Here is a 20,567-nt window from a genome sequence, read left to right on the forward strand (position 1 = left end):
GTCAGAAACTATTATGCTGTATTTTTTAATGATATTTTATATTTTGGTGCCATCTGAACAACTGTAGAAAAGAAAAAAACAGAAAGGTTCGATGTTTATTCATTTGTTTATTTATTTATCTTGTATATAGGTTTCTGCTTTGGGATTGGATCCCTCTGGTGCCCGTTTGATAACTGGTGGATATGACTACGATGTTAAATTTTGGGATTTTGCTGGGATGGATGCTTCCCTCCAAGCTTTTCGGTCACTCCAGCCTTGTGAATGGTATGAAAAAAGACTTCTTTTCTCATCTGAGAGAGTGCTTATATTAATCTCCTAACCAAACACGCAGAAGCCTTGCAAAGTGACTTAAAAGGCTAATGTTGCACTTCATGTGGTAAATGGAACACAAACCCAGGAACTTGCATATTTTTTCTCTTTAGAAAGCTACAAGTAAATTTGAAGATTGAATTGTTAATAATATGTCAACAGATTGTGAGCCTCTCATAGGCACAGGGTGATGTTCTTAATTATCAAAACAAATGTACTACACTTTTCATATGGACTCTACTTTTATGAAACTAATGAAGAATAGGAAAGAGTTAATGCAGTTTGACCCTTTAAGCCTAAAGGAATAACAGAATTTCTGCTACTACTGCAACAGAATTTCTTTGGATGGGATGGAGACCTCATTTTTATAACCATCTTTATTTACTAATTTCAGAAAATTGGGATATAGATTTCCTTAAGAAGGCTATGTCTTCTGCACAGCTAACTTTCAAATAAGCGAGCATATATTAACACTCAGTTGTTTATAGCAAGATACTTTCTAATGTTAAATGAAGAGGAACATTTTATAAGATGATTTGGTTCAGTTAAAAGGGATTGAAATTTATTAGGCAGTATGTAGCCCTTGAAATATCTGTTTTTAATCATTATTTTCTGAAAAGACTGAACGTGAATTTTTGTCTGTTTGGAAGATCAGAATTTTATTTCACACATATCAAGGAAGAATGTTTTGGTGAATGGCACTTGTAGTTTAAGTACACTGAAGTGTAACTTAAAGGTCTGAAAGCTTAAATATAAAATAATATTAAAAATTATATCTTGTAACTGCAGAGTTAACTGCTGTCAGGTATAGCAATTTCAATTATGTTTTAATTGTTGTATAATAATTTTAATTTTAAAATATACTAACTACATATACCTTCTGTGTCATGTAGTAAATATAAAGCTGGAACCCCAGCTCTGACTGGTAAAAAGATCTTAAAACAAGTAAATCTTATTTCACGTATTGAGGTATGCCAGTGAGCGCTATGAAGAGTCTTATATAACCTGTGCCCAGATGTGTGTGTATTCTTATTTTGTTTTTTCATTATAGAATTTATTGCAAGGACTGTTAGCATTCACAGACTTCAATTTCAAAGAATTCTGAGGAGTTCTGGTATGGAAGTGTTAGGTGTTAGCAGAAGTGTAGTTTTGTGGCCATATATATTGTCCTGGATCCAGTTTATAGTATAACTTTTGTATTACTCTGTTGATTTCTCTTCTGATTTGAGACAAATTTATTTTTTTCAAAAAGCCTGGCCAAAAACAAAAAACAAAAAACAAAAAACAAAAAAAAGAACACTTTAAAACCACCTCAGTATTTAAGGTGCAAATATTTAAGGCAATGGTATGACAAAACAATGCTAAATGTGTAGAATTTAGTTGTCTCTGCCAATGTATATTCTGCATGTCCCAGCAAGATGTACTATGAAAGTACTAAGCAGATTTTGAAGCTTTAAACTTACATTTTTCAATGTTTAGTTCTATTAAAATTAATAGCTTTTCTAAGTTTTCCAACACTCTTGCTTTAATATTAATAAGAACCAAGTTTTTTTTCTTACAAATTGCCCCTATAGAGTCTTGCTTTTGATTATGCTTCAGTAAACATCTGAAAAATGGTAACTTCTGGGCTGTTCAAGTACTTTGCTTATGGAACCTCTTTCTGGATGTAACTTTTGAAAGCCATATTGCATGGTTAGGTGTTTGTGGCAATACTTTTTTTCTCAAACTAATTTTTTTCTGTATTTGATTTGATTAGTGGGCTTATGTTTCCATTGTACAGGTACAGCACTGTACAGGTAGGAATGGTTTCTTGTTAGATGAACATTCTAAGATGAAAAATGAAGTTTGTTGAAATGTAATTATGTAGATGTTTTCTACAATTATCAGTTGTCTGCAGAGAATATTTTAGATGTTGTTTCTCTTGTGTGTTTAAATTTTTCAGTGTTTCAGCTTAATACAGTTGGCCTTCTTTTCTCTTCTGGTTACAGGTATCCACTCTTGCTCTTTACATTCAGGATGCTTTTTTAGGCACTGCCTCTGATTTGTTTCAGAAATTCTCAGACTCGAGTGTCTTCCTTCTACAAAAAATTGGAGTTTGTAATACTTTGGCTGAACTAGGTTCCAGTTCGTATTACGTAATAGGGTGCTTCAGGCAATTCTTGGGTTTTGAATCATAATATTATCAGCGTTGCCAAACATTTTTTGAATGAGAATCTTAAGCTTACATTACTATAGACAATGCAGAATTTCTAAAACATGCATTATAAGTTTTTTAATGTGTTGTATATTATCTTGGTTCAAGGAGAAGTTCAATAAATAATAGCTCCTGCTGAGTCAGCCTTTAATTCAATACTATGTAAGACATAAATTTAGTTGCAAACTGTATGCTGTTTTGTCTACCATCTGGGTGTTAATTTTACTGATGTGAAATTTTAGGTTAAAAAGTTCTTTCCGTAAAGTTACTAGGACTTGAATGCCCATGGTTTATGTTCTTCACCAGAAGAAAGACACAAAAATATTGTTTCTTAATGCACTTGAATAACATTTGTTGTCTTGCTTTGTTTATTGAGCATGCTTTGGATGCCATGAGAATCCAAATAAAGTTATGAATGCATTCTGATATCTATTTTCAAATTAACTTAGCTCCAGAGTAAGTATTAATAAAATGTAATGTCATTGTATGCTTTCTGTTAATGTGCCAGGATGCACTCGTTTGCCTGTTCAGCAATTCTTGCAATGCTGTGTAGCCGGGCAGGGAGACCATAAGGTCTCTGTTTTGGATGTTTCTACATAAAGCAGAATGCTGAGAAATGATGTTGATGCTATCACTGAGACTGGAAAGGGGTTTCTGATTTGTGAGCTATCTTCTGACTTTCGTTTGTTTCTGTCATCCTTACATTATTCCATGATTTCTCTCCCAAGTTTTTTCAATCAAGGTAGGATGTATGTAAAAAAAATAAACTCATACAGCAGATTTGTACAGCAAATGAATAACCATTTAAGGTAAGGTAGTCTAGGCAAATCATTCTCCACTGTCATGTTTCCAGGTTCGGTGGTATATTTTACTTTATCTGAATTTTTCATGAAATTGTAGCCCTGAACCAGAAAAGGGTGAGAGAATGCTGATATGTGACTAATTTCCTGGTATATAATATATAATGGAGTTCTGTGTGGGTCTACAGCATCCTTTTGTAATACTTTGAGGATTACTGTAAATCCAGGTATTGCTTTTGAGCAAGTGAAAAAGAATTTTCAGGCCTGAAAAGCTGCATATGATATAAACTGTTTTTCACCTGGAATTATAAAGCGTACTTCAAGTAAATACGTTTGCCAGAAATGACATTTTAGGTGCCAATTTTGTAAATATTTTTTTTTATATGCTCTTTGGTTGAATAAGAAAGTTGGACACATGGGAATAAAAAGCTTTAATCTGTTAATCTTTGATTTCTTTTTGATATAGGAATGTAGATGGGTCTATTTCTGCCATGTATTTTCTCACCATTGACAGTTCTGTTTCAGTATTGGTCTACAGGAACTGAATTTAATTAAAACCTTTTTTTCTCCTTTTTTTCTTTTTTTTTTTTTCAGTCACCAAATCAAATCTTTGCAATATAGTAGCACAGGAGATGTCATTCTGGTTGTCTCTGGTAACTCTCAGGCAAAAGTTCTTGACAGAGATGGTTTCCCAGTTATGGAATGCATAAAAGGAGACCAATATATCGTGGATATGACAAACACCAAGGTAAATGAAGTCTGACTTTGCATTCAATTTGTTTTGTAATGAGAAACTTCATGAAGTTAATGAACAAGCATGCAAAGCCCTGGTGCTGGGAGGGATAGTCATGTATATTGATACCTATTAGGAACTGAGTGGCTTAGCAGGGGACTCAGGTAACAATGGATGTTGGGCTGAATAAGAGCTTATGGTTTCATTTTGTTGTAAGTGAGACAAACTAAACTAGGCTACAATAAGAGATGTGACCAACAGATTTAAGGTAGTTACTATCTCCTTCTAATCAGTGCTCCTTGTTTCACATCTGAAATTCTGGGATTAATTTTGGACCTTTCAGTTCAAGGTAGATTTGGAGAAATTGGAAGAAGTCCGGGATCTTTTCAGGAAACCAGACATCTAAAGCATTTGTGCTGTGAAGGGATCTGTACCCTTTTAGTCTGATGCAGAATACAGGGCAACGTGTTAGTAGACCACAAGTACTAGGAAACAATTTAAACGATGGTGTAGCCAAATGCTTTTGAATCCACAGCAGTATTAGACTAGAAGTCTCTTGGTGTTTGTTGCTACAGAAGCTTTTCAGTAGGGTGGTTGTGCAGTGGGTTATCCATGGAATCTGCGGAATTTTAGTCCATGGAGGTTTTCAGGACCCATCTAGACCAAGCTGACCTGTTCTAATCTTGGCTATTATCTGGTTCTGGGTGAAAGGCTGGCCTAGATGAATTCCAGCTAATATATCTATGATGCTATGACAAATTCACCTCTTCAGAAGTGAGTCTTGTAAAAAATGATGAGCACCAATGTGCACGTTTTTAGTAGTAGTTAAAAATGCAAGTGGAGAACAGTTGAGTTATACTTCTGAATTATTTTTGTGACTGTTGTTGGGCTTTGAGCACTTTGCATCCTTACGTCTGCAAACTATGTGAAGCAAGGATTCTGTTTATATTGGTTATTCAAATTCAGGTCAGTTTTATAAATAGCTTAAGAGTCTGAAAAAGTAATGATAATATCTACTGCTCAAGCTGATGGCAAAGTTGATTTATATATTGCTTGTAAAACATATTGCCAAATAACTAGGATAAATACTGCTCTACCTGAGCCTATTCTTGTCTGATCACTATTTCTTTTGGCAAGTGATACAAATATAAAACCACCAAATGGTAACATCTGCTTTAGTTCTTGTTTACTTAAAAATTATTACAGATTTTCTTTATTTTCTTTCTCTTGTAAACTTCTAGAATTCCAGTGTGTTGTGATACAACAGTCAAAATGCTAAAATATTTTTTTATTGCTCCATTAACTTTTAAGTATTTATCTCCATGTTTGTGCTCAAAGCAAACTGAAATAATTCCAATAAAGGAAGAGTAGTTTTTTGATTTCTCTGTAAATGTTTCTTTGTAGGTGACGTTGTGATAATGGAATTATGGTTTGATTCTTCTTTTTTTTTTTTAATTTCAAAAGTGATAGGGCTATCTATTCAATTTGCATTATAAAATCTTTTATCAATAACTTGCCATTAGTTAAATCCATCTTGATTCTAGAATTCTGTTTCTTAATTCTTTCCAACACAGTCTTTGGGTGCAGTTCAGCATTGAATATGTGCATTCTGTCATTCCTCTGATTTCTTTTTTAATGTAGTTTGGAACAATTTGTGCAATAGCATCTTAGCGCCTGTTGTTTTGTCCTTACTCTGCCTGCATTACAGTTTTGCCAAGTTAAAAAGTAGAATTATGATTCCTTGCCTTATTCTGAGGGGAAAAGATATGAATAGGAGAATATCTGGGATAGGAGAATATTTTGAAAATGAAAACAAGAAAAACGAAATGGATCACAATCCATAAAATTTGTCAAATCATTGTAATTTCAGTCAGCCATTCTTCAGGAGGTTCTGATTCTACCCTCAGTTTTTACCATAGTTTGCCTTGATGGATTGGAGTAAAATTTACAGAAACTTTTAAGACTTGTCATAGCAGCTTTTAAGAATATCTTTATTGTCTTGTTATAGCAGCTTTTAAGAATACCTTTCTGTATTTCTTTATTTCCTTAGGGTCATACAGCAATGCTTAATTCAGGCTGTTGGCATCCAAAAATAAAGGAAGAATTTCTGACATGTTCTAATGATGGGTGAGTATTAAGCATATCTTTGACAGTTTTGGGGATGGGACCAGTTTAACATCTTAACACACAAATGCATGAACAGATGATTCCAAAATGAAAATACTCAGTTTCCACTGAAACTTCACTGGGAGCAAAAAATAAGAAAAAAAAAGTAAAAATCTATATTGTGTTTTATGGAGTGATTTAATCATAAAAATATGTACAAGTTAAGATACAGAATCACAGAATTGCTCGGGTTGGAAAAGACCTTAACAATCACTGAGTCCAACCACAACCTAACCATACTACCCTAACTAAGAACCCTCTGCTAAATCATGTCCCTGAGCACCACATCCAAATGGTTTTTAAACACATCCAAGAATGGTGACTCAACCACCTCCCTGGGGAGCCTATTCCAGTGCTTAACAACCCTTTCCATATCAGGATGTTTCCTGATATCCAACCTAAACTCACTCTGGCGCAACTTGTGGCCATTTCCCCTCATCCTGTCACCAATGAGAAGAGACCAAACCCGCTCCCACTGTAAGCTCCTTTCAGATATTGGAAGAGAGCAATAAGGTCTGCCCTCAGCCTCCTTTTCCCCAGACTAAACAGCCCCAGTTCCTTCAGTGTTGCTTCTAGACACAAATTGGTTTCAATAATAGGAATACTGATTTTGTGTTAAAATATTTTAAAATGTTTTTTTGTTTGTTTGTTTGAAATGTAGAGGGAGTAGTACAGCTTCGTTAGTTTGAATACTTTCTGGATGGTGAAAAATATATTAAGACATTACACATTTTCAGATTGTCTAATTTTGTCCTATGTAAACAGCTGCATAACTAATGTATAAAGTATGGATTCTCCACCTCTCTGATACTTGAATTGCTGTGAATTGAAATGCTCTGGTCAAGTAAATAAAAACCTGCGTACACCAATGCTATAAATGGATACATAACTGCCTTTTCAGAGGCACGACATAGCTGACATTACAGAATTATTTTAAACCTGTTTCATTCTGTTTTGTACTGGCGATCAGTATTTCTAGGATTTTGACATGTCATGAAAAGTAATTATTTAGATTGATAATTTTCAAAACAGGGCTTACATTTTAAAGACAGTATTTAATCTGTGAAATTCTGTAACAGCAAGTTGTGATCTTGAGAATTTAATACATAATTGATTTAATTCCGGAACTAGACACAAATAATAAAAAAGTCTGATTAGAGATGATCATCGAATTACTGCAACATCTCATGAACTTGAAAAAGTTAAATACTTAGTACAAAGAAATATAGTAAACTGTTATACAAAACATAGTTCATGAAAATATGTTTGTTAATGAATAATGCCACTTAAAATGTAAGTTCCATTAGTATGTGGCAATAGTTGTTGATATTACACAGCAAGTGAATTTCTAGCTTCTTTTGTTGGTGAGTTTTGTTATTGCTTTTACAATGATCAAGTAGAAATGAGGATAGTGTCTAGTGATTTTCTCAGTGAGGAGGAATAGCTTCTGTAGATTTCTTTATTGTAGTAATTTAGGAGAGCATTTTTCTTAGCAAGGTAGGATTAGAATACTTTCACAGCTGTGAAATTTAAAGAAAAAAATGGGCAGTGTGTCACAGAGTTAACTAGATCAATCTATGCCCGTGACAGGGGGGCAGTAGGCCCCTTGCCCCCCCACGCCACCCCCCCCCAGCACCATAAAATAGGAAGGAGGGAAGGAAGGGAGGGAGGACAAGGACAAGGACAAGGACAAGGACAAGGACAAGGACAAGGACAAGGAAGGAAGGAAGGAAGGAAGGAAGGAAGGAAGGAAGGAAGGAAGGAAGGAAGGAAGGAAGGAAGGAAGGAAAAGGAAGGAAAAAAAAAACAAAAACCAGCAGCAACGACCTATGGAGGAAAACTTATTTTACTAACTATGATATTGGAATGTAAGATGACACAATATAATACAAGCTAATTGAAATTGAGATTAATAAATCAAATAAGATAGCAGAGAGCGAGCTCCTGAGACCGAGTCAAACCTGAAAAGCTTGGAAGGCTAGGAAAGCACCCTCCAGCATCCACTGTCAGGCAGTAAGAGAGCGCCCCACCCGGAAGGGCCAGATCCCGTGACTGCTGTAGTGTACAGGGACAGGTACCTGGAATTGGGGCATTAACACTTCAACTCCCAGTGCACTACCTGATGTTATGGTGCAGAATACTGAAAACCAAAAAACATAAAACCATGGCATTCCAGCCCTTATTCTACATCACTACATCATGCTTAATATATATACATGTATACAAACAAACAAACAATGATTAAAATGCATTACACACACACGTCTATATACATAACACATGTCTACATACATAGATATACATAAAACTACTGACTGCACTCCCCCAGCATCAAGTTTCCTTGTGGTACGCATTGAACATCCCCATTTTTCTGCATTACCCACCAAGTGGACCCTGGTCCCTGGGCAAAAACAGTGCCACAGAGAGGTTTGCCCTTTCCAGAAGCTGGAAAAACCCAAACTGCTTTTCCCAACATGCTCTTTACATGTACTACAGGGACTTTGTCTTCCTCTGCGGTAAGTAGTGAGCTGGATTGGGTAGGACCATCACAATTGATAGATCCTCTGGTATTGATTAACCAGATGGTTTCTGTCAAATGCTTCTCCCATTGCATTCAGCATAGTTTTTAACAACCCATTATATTGTTGAATTTTACCAGAGGCTGGTGCATGGTAGGGAATATGATAAATCCATTCGATGCCATGATCTTTGGCCCTAGTATTTACAAGAGAATTTTTGAAATGAGTCCCATTATCTGACTCAATTCTTTCTGGGGTGCCATGTCACCAGAGGACTTGTTTCTTGAGACCTAATACGGTGTTTTAGGCAGAAGCGTGGGTTACTGCATGTTTCAAGCCACCCAGTGGTTGCCTCCACCATAGTAAGCACATAACGCTTACCGTTGTGAGATCGTGGCACGGTGATATAATCAACCTGCCATGCCTCCCTGTATTTGTACTTTCGCCATCACCTTCCTCCCAGAGAGGTTTCATCCTCTTGGCTTGTTTAATTATGGCACATGTGTCACAGTTATGAATAACCTGTGCAATAGCATCCACAGTGAAGTCCACCCCTCGGTCTCTAGCCCATTTGTATGTTGTATCTCCTCCTTGATGTCCCGAGGTCTCATGGGCCCACCGAGCTAGAAATAATTCACCCTTGTTCTGCCAGTCCAGGTCTATTTGAGCCACCTCAGTTTTGGCAGCTTTGTCTACCTGATGGTTATTTTGCTGTTTGTCATTAGCCCGACTCTTGGGCACATGAGCATCAACATGGCGCACCTTTACAACCATATTCTTTATTCGGGCAGCAATGTCTTTCCACAGTTCAGCAGCCCAAATAGGTTTACCCCTTCTTTGCCAGTTATTTTGCTCCCACTGCTGTAACCACCCCCATAAGGCATTTGCCACCATCCATGAGTCAGTGTAAAGATAGAGCATTGGCCACCTCTCCCGTTCAGCAACATCTAAGGCCAGTTGGACAGCCTTTACCTCTGCAAATTGGCTTGATTCTCTTTTCCCTTCAGTGGCCTCTGCAACTTGTTTTGTGGGGCTCCACACAGCAGCTTTCCATCTGTGATGCTTCCCCACAATATGACACGATCCATCTGTGAACAGGGCATGTTTCTTTTCATTTTCTGGTAGTTCATTGTATGGTGGGGTCTCTTTAGCTTGTGATACTTCTCCTGGTGATGTTCCAGACTTTTTACCTTCAGGCCAGTCCATGATGACCTCTAGGATTCCTGGACAGCTGAGGTTCCCCATCCGAGCTCGTTGTGTAATCAGCCCAACACACTTACTCCAAGTGGCATCAGTAGCATGATGGGTGGAGGGAACCTTTCCTTTAAACATCCAGTTCAGCACTGGCAGCTGAGGTGCCAGAAGGAGCTCTGTTTCAGTACTGACTACTTCAGAAGCAGCCCGAACCCCCTCATACGCGGCTAAGATCTCCTTTTGAGTTGGAGTGTAGCCCTCTTCCGACCTCCTGTAGGCTCGACTCCGGAATCCCAGAAATTGGCCTCAGGTCTCTCCTGAGGCTCTTTGCCACAAACTCCAAGTGGGACCTTTCTCTCCAGCAGCAGTATAGAGGATGTTCTTTGTACCCTGTCCCATCCGTACTGGCCCTAGGGCCACGGCACGGGCTATCTCCTGTTTAATCTGTTCAAAAGCCTCCTCCTGCTCAGGGCTCCATGTAAACTCATTCTTCATTCGCATCACCTGATAAAGGGAGCTTATGATGAGGCTGTAGTTTGGAACATGCATTCTCCAAAAGCCCACTACACTCAGAAAGACTGTGTCTCTCTCTTGCTAATGGGTGGAGACATAGCAGTGATTTTGTCAATCACATCTGCTGGAATGTGGCGACGCCCATCTTGCCACTTTATACTTAGGAACTGAATCTCATGAGCAGGTCCTTTGCTATGCTTAATAGCAAAACCAGCATGTAGAATAATTTGGATTATTCACTCTTCTTTTGTGAAGACGACTTCTGCTGTATCGCCCCACACAGCGATATCATCAGTGTATTCCAGGTGTTGAGGAGCACTGCCCTGTTCCAGTAGAGTTTGGATCAACCCATGGCAAATGGTAGGGCTGTGTTTCCACCCTTGGGGCAAACAGTTCCAAGTATACTGAACGCCCCTCCATGTGAAAGCAAACTGTGGCCTACGTTTTTGGCCAAAGGAATGAAAAAGAAGGCATTAGCAATGTCAGTGGTGGCATACCATTGGCTGCTTTTGTTCATACTGGAGTTCTAACATGTCTGGCACAGCAGCACTCAATGGGGGTGTGACTGCATTCAGGTCACAGTAGTCTACTGTCAGCCTCAATTCTCCACTGGGTTTACACACTGGCCATATCATAGAATCATAGAATCACAAGGTTGAAAGTGACCTATAAGATCATCTAGTCCAACCGTCTCTTCATCACCATTGCCACCACAAGCTACTGAACCATATCATGCAGCACATCGTCCAGATGCCTCTTGAACACTGCCAGGGACGGTGACTCCACCACCTCCCTGGGCAGCCATTCCAGTGCCTGACCACTCTCTGAGAGAAATAGTTCTTCCTTATGTCTAATGTAGACCTCATCTGTTACAACTTGCAGCCATTACCCCGTGTCCTGCTCGTTGCCTGGGAGAAGAGGCCAAATCCCTCTTCACCACAACCGCTCTTCAGGAGGTTGTAGAGTGCAACGAGGTCTCCCCTGAGCCTCCTCCAGACTGAACAATCCCAGCTCTCTCAGCTGCTCCTCATAAGACTTCTGCTCCAGGACGCCTCAGCAGTTTTGTTGCCCTTCTCTGGACACATTCCAGGGTCTCAATGTCTTTCCTGTAGTGAGGAGCCCAAAACTGAACACAGTACTCGAGGTGTGGCCTCACCAGTGCTGAGTAGAGGGGGATGATCACCTCCCTGCTCCTGCTGGCCACACTATTTCTAATGCAGGCCAGGATGCCATTGGGCCTCTTGGCCACCTGGGCACACTGTCGGCTCATGCTCAGCTGAGCATCAACCAACATCCCCAGGTCCTTCTCTTCTTCACACTCATCCAGCCACTCATCCCCAAGCCTATAACACTGCATGGGGTTATTGTGGCCAAAGTGCAGGACCTGGCACTTGGCCTTGTTGAACCTCATCCCATTCACCTCAGCCCAGTGGTCCAGCCTGCCTAAATTCCTCTGCAGGGCCTCCCTACCCTCAGGCAGATCGACACCACCTCCCAGCTTGGTGTCATCTGCAAACTTACTGAGGATGCACTCAATCCCCTCATCTAGGTCATCAATAAAGATATTAAACAAGATGGGCCCCAGTACTGGGGGACACCACTTGAAACGGGTCGCCAGCTGAACTTAACTTCATTCACCACTGCCCGCTGGGCATCTACTTCTAGCCAGTTCCTTACCCAAAGAAGTGTATACATGTGCAGGCCACGGGCAGTCAGTTTCCCCAGGAGAATCCTGTGAGAGACTGTGTCAGAGGCTCTGCTGAAGTCTAGGTAGATGTCTCGCTCCAATTTATAGGAGGGAGAGGTGGTTCTTTTATTATGTATATACCCGGCGTGAGATTAAGAAGCAACGGTTCAAATGTTGGTCCAAGCAGTTTATTACAAATCTTAATCAGGGAAATGGGGAAGGGGAGGACGGACACTATTATGAATTAGGGTAATGGGGGAAGGGAAGGAGGGCGATAGAAAAGATAGAAAAGAAGAAGCAAGGAGTCTTTATAGGCAGCAAGAGGGAGATAGTCACCACCATGGATCCAGCGAGGTTCGTAGTTCAGTCTTTGATCTTCAGTAGCGGTGGGTCGTCAGGCAGAGTTGTCCTATTGACAACGATGACGACGACCATGGTGATGATGGCCCTTTTTCAATGCTTCAAAGTGGTTGAGTCAGCTGTCTTTGCAGTGACAGCTCAACTCCAAAGTGGTCGAGTCAGCTCTCCCTTGAGTGACAGCTCAAACCCAAGGTGGTTGAGTCAATTCTCCTTGCGGTGGCAGCTTCTGGCTCTGGGATCTCATCAGGAACCTCCTTTGTTCTTATCTTTCTGGCCTTGCCAGCAGATAAGAGGAAGCAGGGAGGCACCAACTTGTATCTTGCCTTTGCAAGATACAATGCTATCATCCCCCAGCCTTCCATACTTAGCTGGAGCGGTTTGGCCACAGGCCAGATCTTCCACCAGTGAACACTCCTGAGCACTCTCTTCCGCTCTTCTACAGAGCAAGCAGCTCTGGGCGAAGGGGCTTGCAAATGTTCCCAAAGGGATATCAATTGTCACACAGTTAGCACCTATCACTTGCCTCCTTGACAAGTCACTCAGAGTCTTATCACAAGAAAAACCTCAGGAAGCAAGCTTTGAGCCAAAAAAAAACCAAAGAAGGATCCTCACAGTAGACTACATCAACAGCCTTTCCCTCATCTACCGGGCTGATCACCCAGTCATAGAAGGAGGTGAAATGGGACTGTTAAAAGGTGAATGCGTTTTGCTGATCACTCCTTGATTCTCTAGTTGACACATCAGCTTATGAATGGGGAGCAAGGAATCCCTGTTGGTGCAGTACTGCCGTCTGTGCACCATTTTTGTAGCAATTGGTACCTGTTTTTCTTTTACTTGTAGCAACCCCACAACAGACGGATCTTCTGACAGGCCAGGCAAAACAGACAGCTGCTTAATGTTGTCCGTGTCTACAGCAGCCATTCCAAAGGCCCATCGATACCCCTTAGGATCCTTGAAATGCTCCTTTCTGAGGTAATTGATACCTAGTATACATGGAGCCCCTGGGCCAGTCACAATAGAATGTTTTTGCCAGTCTTTACCAGTGGGGAGTATCTCAGCCTCCAACACAGTCAATTCTTGAGAGCCCACAGAAGTCACTCCAGAAATATGGATTGATTCTGTTCCTTCGTGACTCAAAGGCATCAGAGTGCACTGTGCACCGCTATCCACCAGTGCCTTATATTTCAGTGGTTCTGATGTGCCAGGCCATCAAATCCACACAGTCCAATAAACTCTATTATCCCTTTCCCCCCCCGACTGAGGGCAGGGCCCCTCTATTCATTAACTGTAGTAACTGGAACAACTGCACTGGTGGTTGATCTGCTTTGTAATTCTCTCACCCGTTCTTGTAGTACAGGAGTAGTTTGGTTATACCACTTCCTCATGTCTTCTCCATGGTCACCGTAGGTAACGCACAAAGCAATTCACGATGTATTTATTATTCCTTACTGGAGCCAGAAAGCCTTTGTCTTTAACAGCTGAGATTTTTGATGGTGCACGTGAGAAGGAGGGTTCATCATCTTTAATTAGTTGGATTCGCAGTAGTTTGATCAACTCCTTCATTAGACTCTTTTGATTATTCTGATCTTCATCAGAAGTTTCTGATACTACTACAGGTTTGTCACGATTAATCAGAAGAGACACTTGCTCTTGCATTTCATACAGTTGGTCTGTTATTTGTGAGATGGCAAAAATGGAAGCATGGGTTGGGGGTAGCAGTTGTTCATAGTTTTGGAGCGTAAGAATCAATTCAAAAACTAAGGGTCTTCTCTGTTGGTCCTGGTGTCTGTCAAACGCTGTTAGTGTACCGGCGTATCTTTCTGGTGCTGTTGTTGTAAGTTTCTGACACATATCTGGTGTCGTCCTCACTCTGTTAGGGTCGTGGTCTTGGCATGGGTGGTTAGAAACAAAGTTAGGGTCATACAACATTTCCACCACGGCTATTTCCCTCAAATACTGGATATCCTTTTCAACTATATCCCACTTTTTCATCACAGGCTTCAAGCCGTCTTTGAAGGGATACCTTTCCTTCACAGCCATTAACACTCGTTCCCAGAGGGTGGCAGCCCCGTCCAAACATCGACTAATTCCTCTGTCAATAGCTGGATCTCTGGCAATGGCTCCTTTGGTGAGCTTCATTACCATCTAGAAACAAGCTACTGGCCCCACTGTCCCAGCAGCGAAGCAACCAGGAAACAAGAGTTTTATTCGGGCACCGTGTAAACTCCTTTCTTGAGCCTTGGATTTCAGTCATCTTCAAAGGCTGATAAGTACATCTTCAAAGTAATAGAGACTTCCGCCTCATCACTCTCTTCTGCATGTCTCTTAGTTTTTCCTCCTGTCTTCCCTGATGATGGTGGTTCTGAGGAGGGCCCCTCACCTGGATCTTCCTCCACCTCCTTCTCTGTTTCTTATTTTTTCCGTGTGAGGAGACTCGTTTCCATTTCTTGCCTTCCACAGGGGCAGCTGATATTGTTACCGGTGTCTACTGTGATTGATCAGATTTGACTTGGAGATTTTCCCCTTGAACCTCAGCTGGGAAACTCTCTCCAGAATAGTATTATATAGGGCACAGTAAGCACCAGCCAAACCCCAAGTAAGTGGCACCTCCTTACATCTATGTAAGCCACACCGTCCCTGACTCAAATTCCGGCTTAGTTTCTCGGGATCCCACAGGTGTTTAAGAGTGAAATCCCATGACATTGCAGGTCCCCATGCTTCTAAGATTTTTCCTAAGCCTCGCCATATTCCCTGCCAGTCAGCATTCTCTAGTTTTGGAGGAGATTCCTTCCCCTTATCACAAATGCCTTGGAATACATTCAGGGAGACTGATAACACACACAACAAAATGAACATTAATTCAAAATTCAAAAAACGTGTGACAAACTGAGCAGAAGGCCTGGAAATTGGTCTGAACATCGTGTTGTTTGTAAAATTAGCTATTCCATTTGGGATGTAGTTGGAATTAACCATTCCATCTGGGATGTAATTGGAATTAACCATTCCATCTGGGTTGTAAATGTCAAAATTCAGATCATACCACATTGCATATAGGTACCATACGGGTGTCTCCATCAGTGCCCTTATTTGTTTATATATGAACACAATTCCACAGCAAGTAGTTATGACATTGATAATTGGCCAGTAAGTCGCAAGTAACATCATGGCTTTAAATCCCTTACAGAGTGCTTCCACGATAAAGAGTGGGTTCATTGCTGGTGTCTGCTAAAAAGGGGTTAATGAATTGAAGCTAACAAGAGGAGGAAAAGGAAAAAAAAGGAAAAAGGCACTGCCCAGACTAAGCAGTGCTCAAAGTTTACAAATATCCCAGAACACTGGCAGCATGCCTGGCCTTTCAAGGTCAAGTTTTCCAGCACAGAAACCTGAACTACTGATAATGTTCCCTAATGAAGCTCTCTGAGAACAGAGAGAGAGATTCGTTCTAAAAGTTAAAAAGCAGCTATGCCCACATTCTCCACCAAAAACTGTCACAGAGTTGACTAGATCAATCTATGCCTGTGACAGGGGGGCAGTAGGCCCCTATCCCCAAACCCCCTCCTGCTCCCTCGTGGCCCCACAAAATGGGAAGGAAGGGAAAAAAAAAAACAAAAAACTGCGGCAACGATCTATGGAGGAAAACTTATTTTACTAACTATGATATTGGAATGCAAGATGACACAATATAATACAAGCTAATTGAAATTGACACTAATAAATCAAATAAGATGGGAGAGAGCAAGCTCCTGAGACCGAGTCAAACCTGAAAAGCTTGGAAGGCTAGGAAAGCACCCTCTAGCATCCACTGTCAGGCAGTAAGAGAGCGCCCCACCCAGAAGGGCCAGATCCCGTGACTGCTGTAGTGTACAGGGACAGGTACCTGGAATTGGGGCATTAACACTTTAACTCCCAGTGCACTACATGATGTTATGGTGCAGAATACTGAAAACCAAAAAACATAAAACCATGACACAGTGTAAGAGATACAATTACGGGCTGTTATTGATCTGGACTGGAAGGACAAAGATTTTTCTGAATTTGAGGTGAAAGCAACATACAAATCAGATTTTTGTAAAATATTCCAGAAAACTACAATGTTGTATTTTATGCTGATTATTGTGCATCTTGCAGAAAACTTGGTAATGGATGTGATTAATAGTTATGTCTGTCTATTCTTTTGCATTTTTTCCACTATTCACACTCAACTCTTCTGTGCTGAGGAAATGTATTTCATTGATTTGTAGCGCTGTTTTTTTGTTTGTTTGTTTGTTTGTTTGCTTGCTTTGTTGCTGACAATTTTTTGTTTTTTGTTTTGGTAAGTGAATAGGTTAGCACTTAATGTAATATTTGCAAAAATATGAGAAGAGTCTCTGTGAAAACTTGTTTTATGGTGAGGGTAAAGCAAAAAAAAACACCAAAGTAGGAGATTCTGAAGGCAAATAAGGAAGAGTAGAACCCTTAAACTAGAAAAGCAGTAAGCCTTCTCTTCTAACATCCCTTATACAACAGTTGTGGATAATGAAGGGAATAAACCACAATGGTCAGCACTGTTCTTGCTATCAAAGACTAAATAGTGAGTTAGCTGAATCCGTGTTTAGATGTACGTAGGTGTTTAACGTTCTAAATTGACAGTAACTTCAGGAAATATAATGTGTGTATTCTTTTGAAAATGTGATGTTTCTGCAGTGATTTTATATCTGGAATTGGTTGAGTTTTAATACGAATAGAGTAACTGTTTGTAAAGTCATCTGTCACTGAGGTAGAACCCAGTACATCTTTGTATGGCTTTTGTACACGGAGGTTTCTTACATGCAGGTAAGAATGTTTCATCCAGACACTTTAAGTATATATATTTTATATGCATATTTCTTTTCCTTTTAACATAAACCTAGTATAGATGAAATTGTTACTTGAAGACAGCAGTTATATATGCTTGACTGTTTTGATTTCAGGTGATTAAGAATGTTGTAGTATGCTGAACTAAAAAGTAATTTCAATGGAGGCTCTTAGGAGTGCTGTCGTAAAAGAAAAGTTTTGAAAGATGGTCCATCTCTTATAATTTGTTCATGACATTTAGAATGGTTTTATTTTTTTTTTCTAATTAAATCCCGTGAGTAGGTCTTGATGATAGTATATTCTAATTTGTTGTCATTAGGCTATTTAAAAAATTTTTAAATCTTCAGACTGCAGATATATGGGTTACCAGCAGGGAGTCTCAGTGTGTTTTGTATGACTTGTTCAAGGGCACTGTGTTTAACTCAGAAAAGAGTAAAGAGAATAAGAAAAAAGAAAGTTTCTTCTGACTCATATATAAGATAAACAGCAACTGGTCAGCTTACACAGTGGAATGAGTCAGATCACAGACTTGAGAATTATAGCATAATTCCTAAAACTTCTCTTGTTAACCTGTGTAAACTTGTCTGCTACTGCGATTTTTAGTGAATATGTGTAACTTATAGCAGTTCAGTTCATAGAATCATAGAATCCTTAGAGTTGGAATGGATCTTTAAAGTTCAGCTTCCCTACCATGAACAGGACATGTACAGCTAGATCAGGTAGCCCAGGGCCTGATCCAGCCTCACCATGATGTCTCCAGGGATGGGGCATCTGCCACATCTCTGGTCAAACTGTTCAGTGCTTTACCACCCTTACTGTAAAGGTTTTTTTCTTATATCTAATAAAAATCTACCTTCTGTAAGCATGGTACAATGTCCCCTTGCTCTGTCATAACAGACCCTTCTAAGGAGTCTGTCCGGTTCTTTCTTGTAGCTCTCCTTTAGGTATTGAAAGGTCTCTATCAGGTGGCCTTAGAGCCTTCTCTTCTCCAAGCTGAAGAACCTCTCTCAACTTCTCCTTATAGGAGAGGTTGAAAAGCTCTCTCAACCTCTCCTTGTATGAGAGGTGTTTCATTCCATTTCTACATACTCCAGCAGGTTCACATCTCTCCTGTTCTGAGGACTCCACATCTGAATGCAGTACTCCAGGTGAGGCCTCACCTGCACAGAATAGAGGGCCTCCCTCAACCTGCTGGCCATACTTCTTTACATGCAGCTCAGGATATGGTTGACTTTCTGTGCTGCAGGGCACATTGCTGGCTTATGTCCAGCTTCCCATCCATCAGTACCCCCAGGTATTGTTTGGCAGGGCTGCGCTCAATCCTTTCATCCCCCAGCTTGTATTGGTAGTGGGAGTTGCACCCAGGTGCAAGACCTTGCATTTGTATCTGTTGAGCCTCATGAGGTTCTCCTGGGCTCACTGCTCAAGCCTGTCTACGTAGGTCCCTCTGGGTGGCATCCCATCCCTCTGGTGTGTTGATGCACCCCACAGCTTGGTGTCAACAGCAGACTTGCTGAGTGTGCACTCAACTCCACTGTCGGTGTCATTGATGAAGATAGCAAGAGTTTCAAGAGTATCAGTCCTAGCACTCACCCCTGGGGGATCTCACTCTTTGCTGATCTCCCTCCAGATGTTGAACCGTTGACCACCACTCTCTGGACTTGATCTGCAGCCAGTTCTTTGTCCATTGAACAGTCCATCTATCAAATCCATATCTTTACAATTTGAAGAGAAGGATCTTGTGAAATATTACGTCAAAGGCCTTACTGAAATCCAGATAGATTACATCAATGGCTCTTCCCTTGTCCACTGATACAGTGACATCATCATAAAAGACCACCAGGTTCATCAAGCAGGATTTGCTTTTGATGACGCCATGCTGGTTTTCCAGCACCTCACTGCCTTCCAAATGCTGTAGCATAGCTTCCAGAATGTTCCATGATCTTTTGAGGCAGAGAGGTAAGATTGACAGGTCAGTAGTTCCCAGGATCCCTCCTTTTTACCCTTCTGAATATGGGTGTGATGTTGCCCTTTTCCAGTCACCAAGGACTTCACCTGATTGCCACAACTTTTCAAATATCATGGAGAATGGCTGGGCTCCCTGGTGCAAAAAAGACAGGGATCTCCTAGAGAGAGACCTGCAGAGGGCCACAAAGATGATGAAGGGCCTGGAGTTTTAATATGAAGGCAAAGATGTTACTATGTACATTTGCCTTCTTTTCTGTTGTTACTAGCTTGCCTGCGTCACTCACTAGGGGTGGTGTGCCTTGCAAAACTTTCCTTTCTTGGTTGAGTTCATTTTATTTTTCTCAAAAGTATTCCAGATGGTGGCTTGCATAAAAGTATAATAACTTTTTTTTTTTTTTAAAGTAAAAATCTGGCCTTATTTTTATACAAATTTTTTCATTATTCTTTTCAGTTTCATTGTACTTTTGCAAATTTTTCAGTTTGCTAGTTTGTTAGTTGCAGAAGAAAATTAAAAAACCCAGTTCTATAACTAATGTTATTTATGGCTGAATAAAAGTAATTAACCTAGAAATTTAGCTAAGTACTTTTAATACTAATGTATTTATTAACTAGAATAGGTCTTGTGCACATGTACTCAGATCTGTGTAGTGTTGTTTCTGATAAGTTTCCTGATGTTTCAAGTAATTAGAATAAAACTATATCATAAGAGAAAGCAGATACAGAATCTCAGTTGTCTTGTTCATGAGACTGCTGTAACTTGTCTTTAAAAGCTTGCCTTGCAGAGATGATTACTTTAACTTTAACCCTGTCTGTAAACTTAATGTGGCCGTCCACTGTTTTTAAAACATACAACCAAAGCTCTTTTTGGTAGTGCTGTTGACCTAATTTAAAATGTATTCTTTTGCAAGCTTTCATTCATCTTTTCATTTATGGTTGTGTGGTACCTAGAACTTATATTTTAAAAGATTCTGAATACCTTTCAGCTGCTTAAGTGCACGTACATATTGCTGTTCCAGGTAAGGCTGAATAAAGCTTTTGGATAAATGTTTTTAGTACATTCTGCATCAGTGTGCTATATATTGTCTGCCTAATAAAGTGTATTCAACACACTCTTTGCCTCTATCATTGTGTATTTACCATTTTATTCAGCCTTATTTGGAGCTTCAGTTGAGGCAAGGATCTGTCATGTCTACAGAATTGCACTAAAGTTTATAGTAACACTGATGTCAACATTAATTCATTGTGTGAAAGTGAAAGAAAATTTTGAAAATGGAAAAAGCTTAATATTACT

General features: G+C 40.0%; 1 protein-coding gene across 1 annotated transcript in view; it reads left to right on the plus strand.

The window, feature by feature from the left end:
* Positions 1 to 20,567, plus strand: part of WDR70 (WD repeat domain 70) — a 153,257-nt gene that overhangs the window by 45,635 nt on the left and 87,055 nt on the right. Inside the window, exons 7-9 of the mRNA XM_048930753.1 lie at positions 131 to 264; positions 3,898 to 4,051; positions 6,087 to 6,163. Coding sequence (XP_048786710.1) covers positions 131 to 264; positions 3,898 to 4,051; positions 6,087 to 6,163 — 365 coding nt within the window. The remainder of the gene's footprint in view (positions 1 to 130; positions 265 to 3,897; positions 4,052 to 6,086; positions 6,164 to 20,567) is intronic.

The sequence above is a fragment of the Lagopus muta genome, chromosome Z (assembly GCF_023343835.1).
Source record: "Lagopus muta isolate bLagMut1 chromosome Z, bLagMut1 primary, whole genome shotgun sequence".
NCBI lineage: Eukaryota > Metazoa > Chordata > Aves > Galliformes > Phasianidae > Lagopus > Lagopus muta.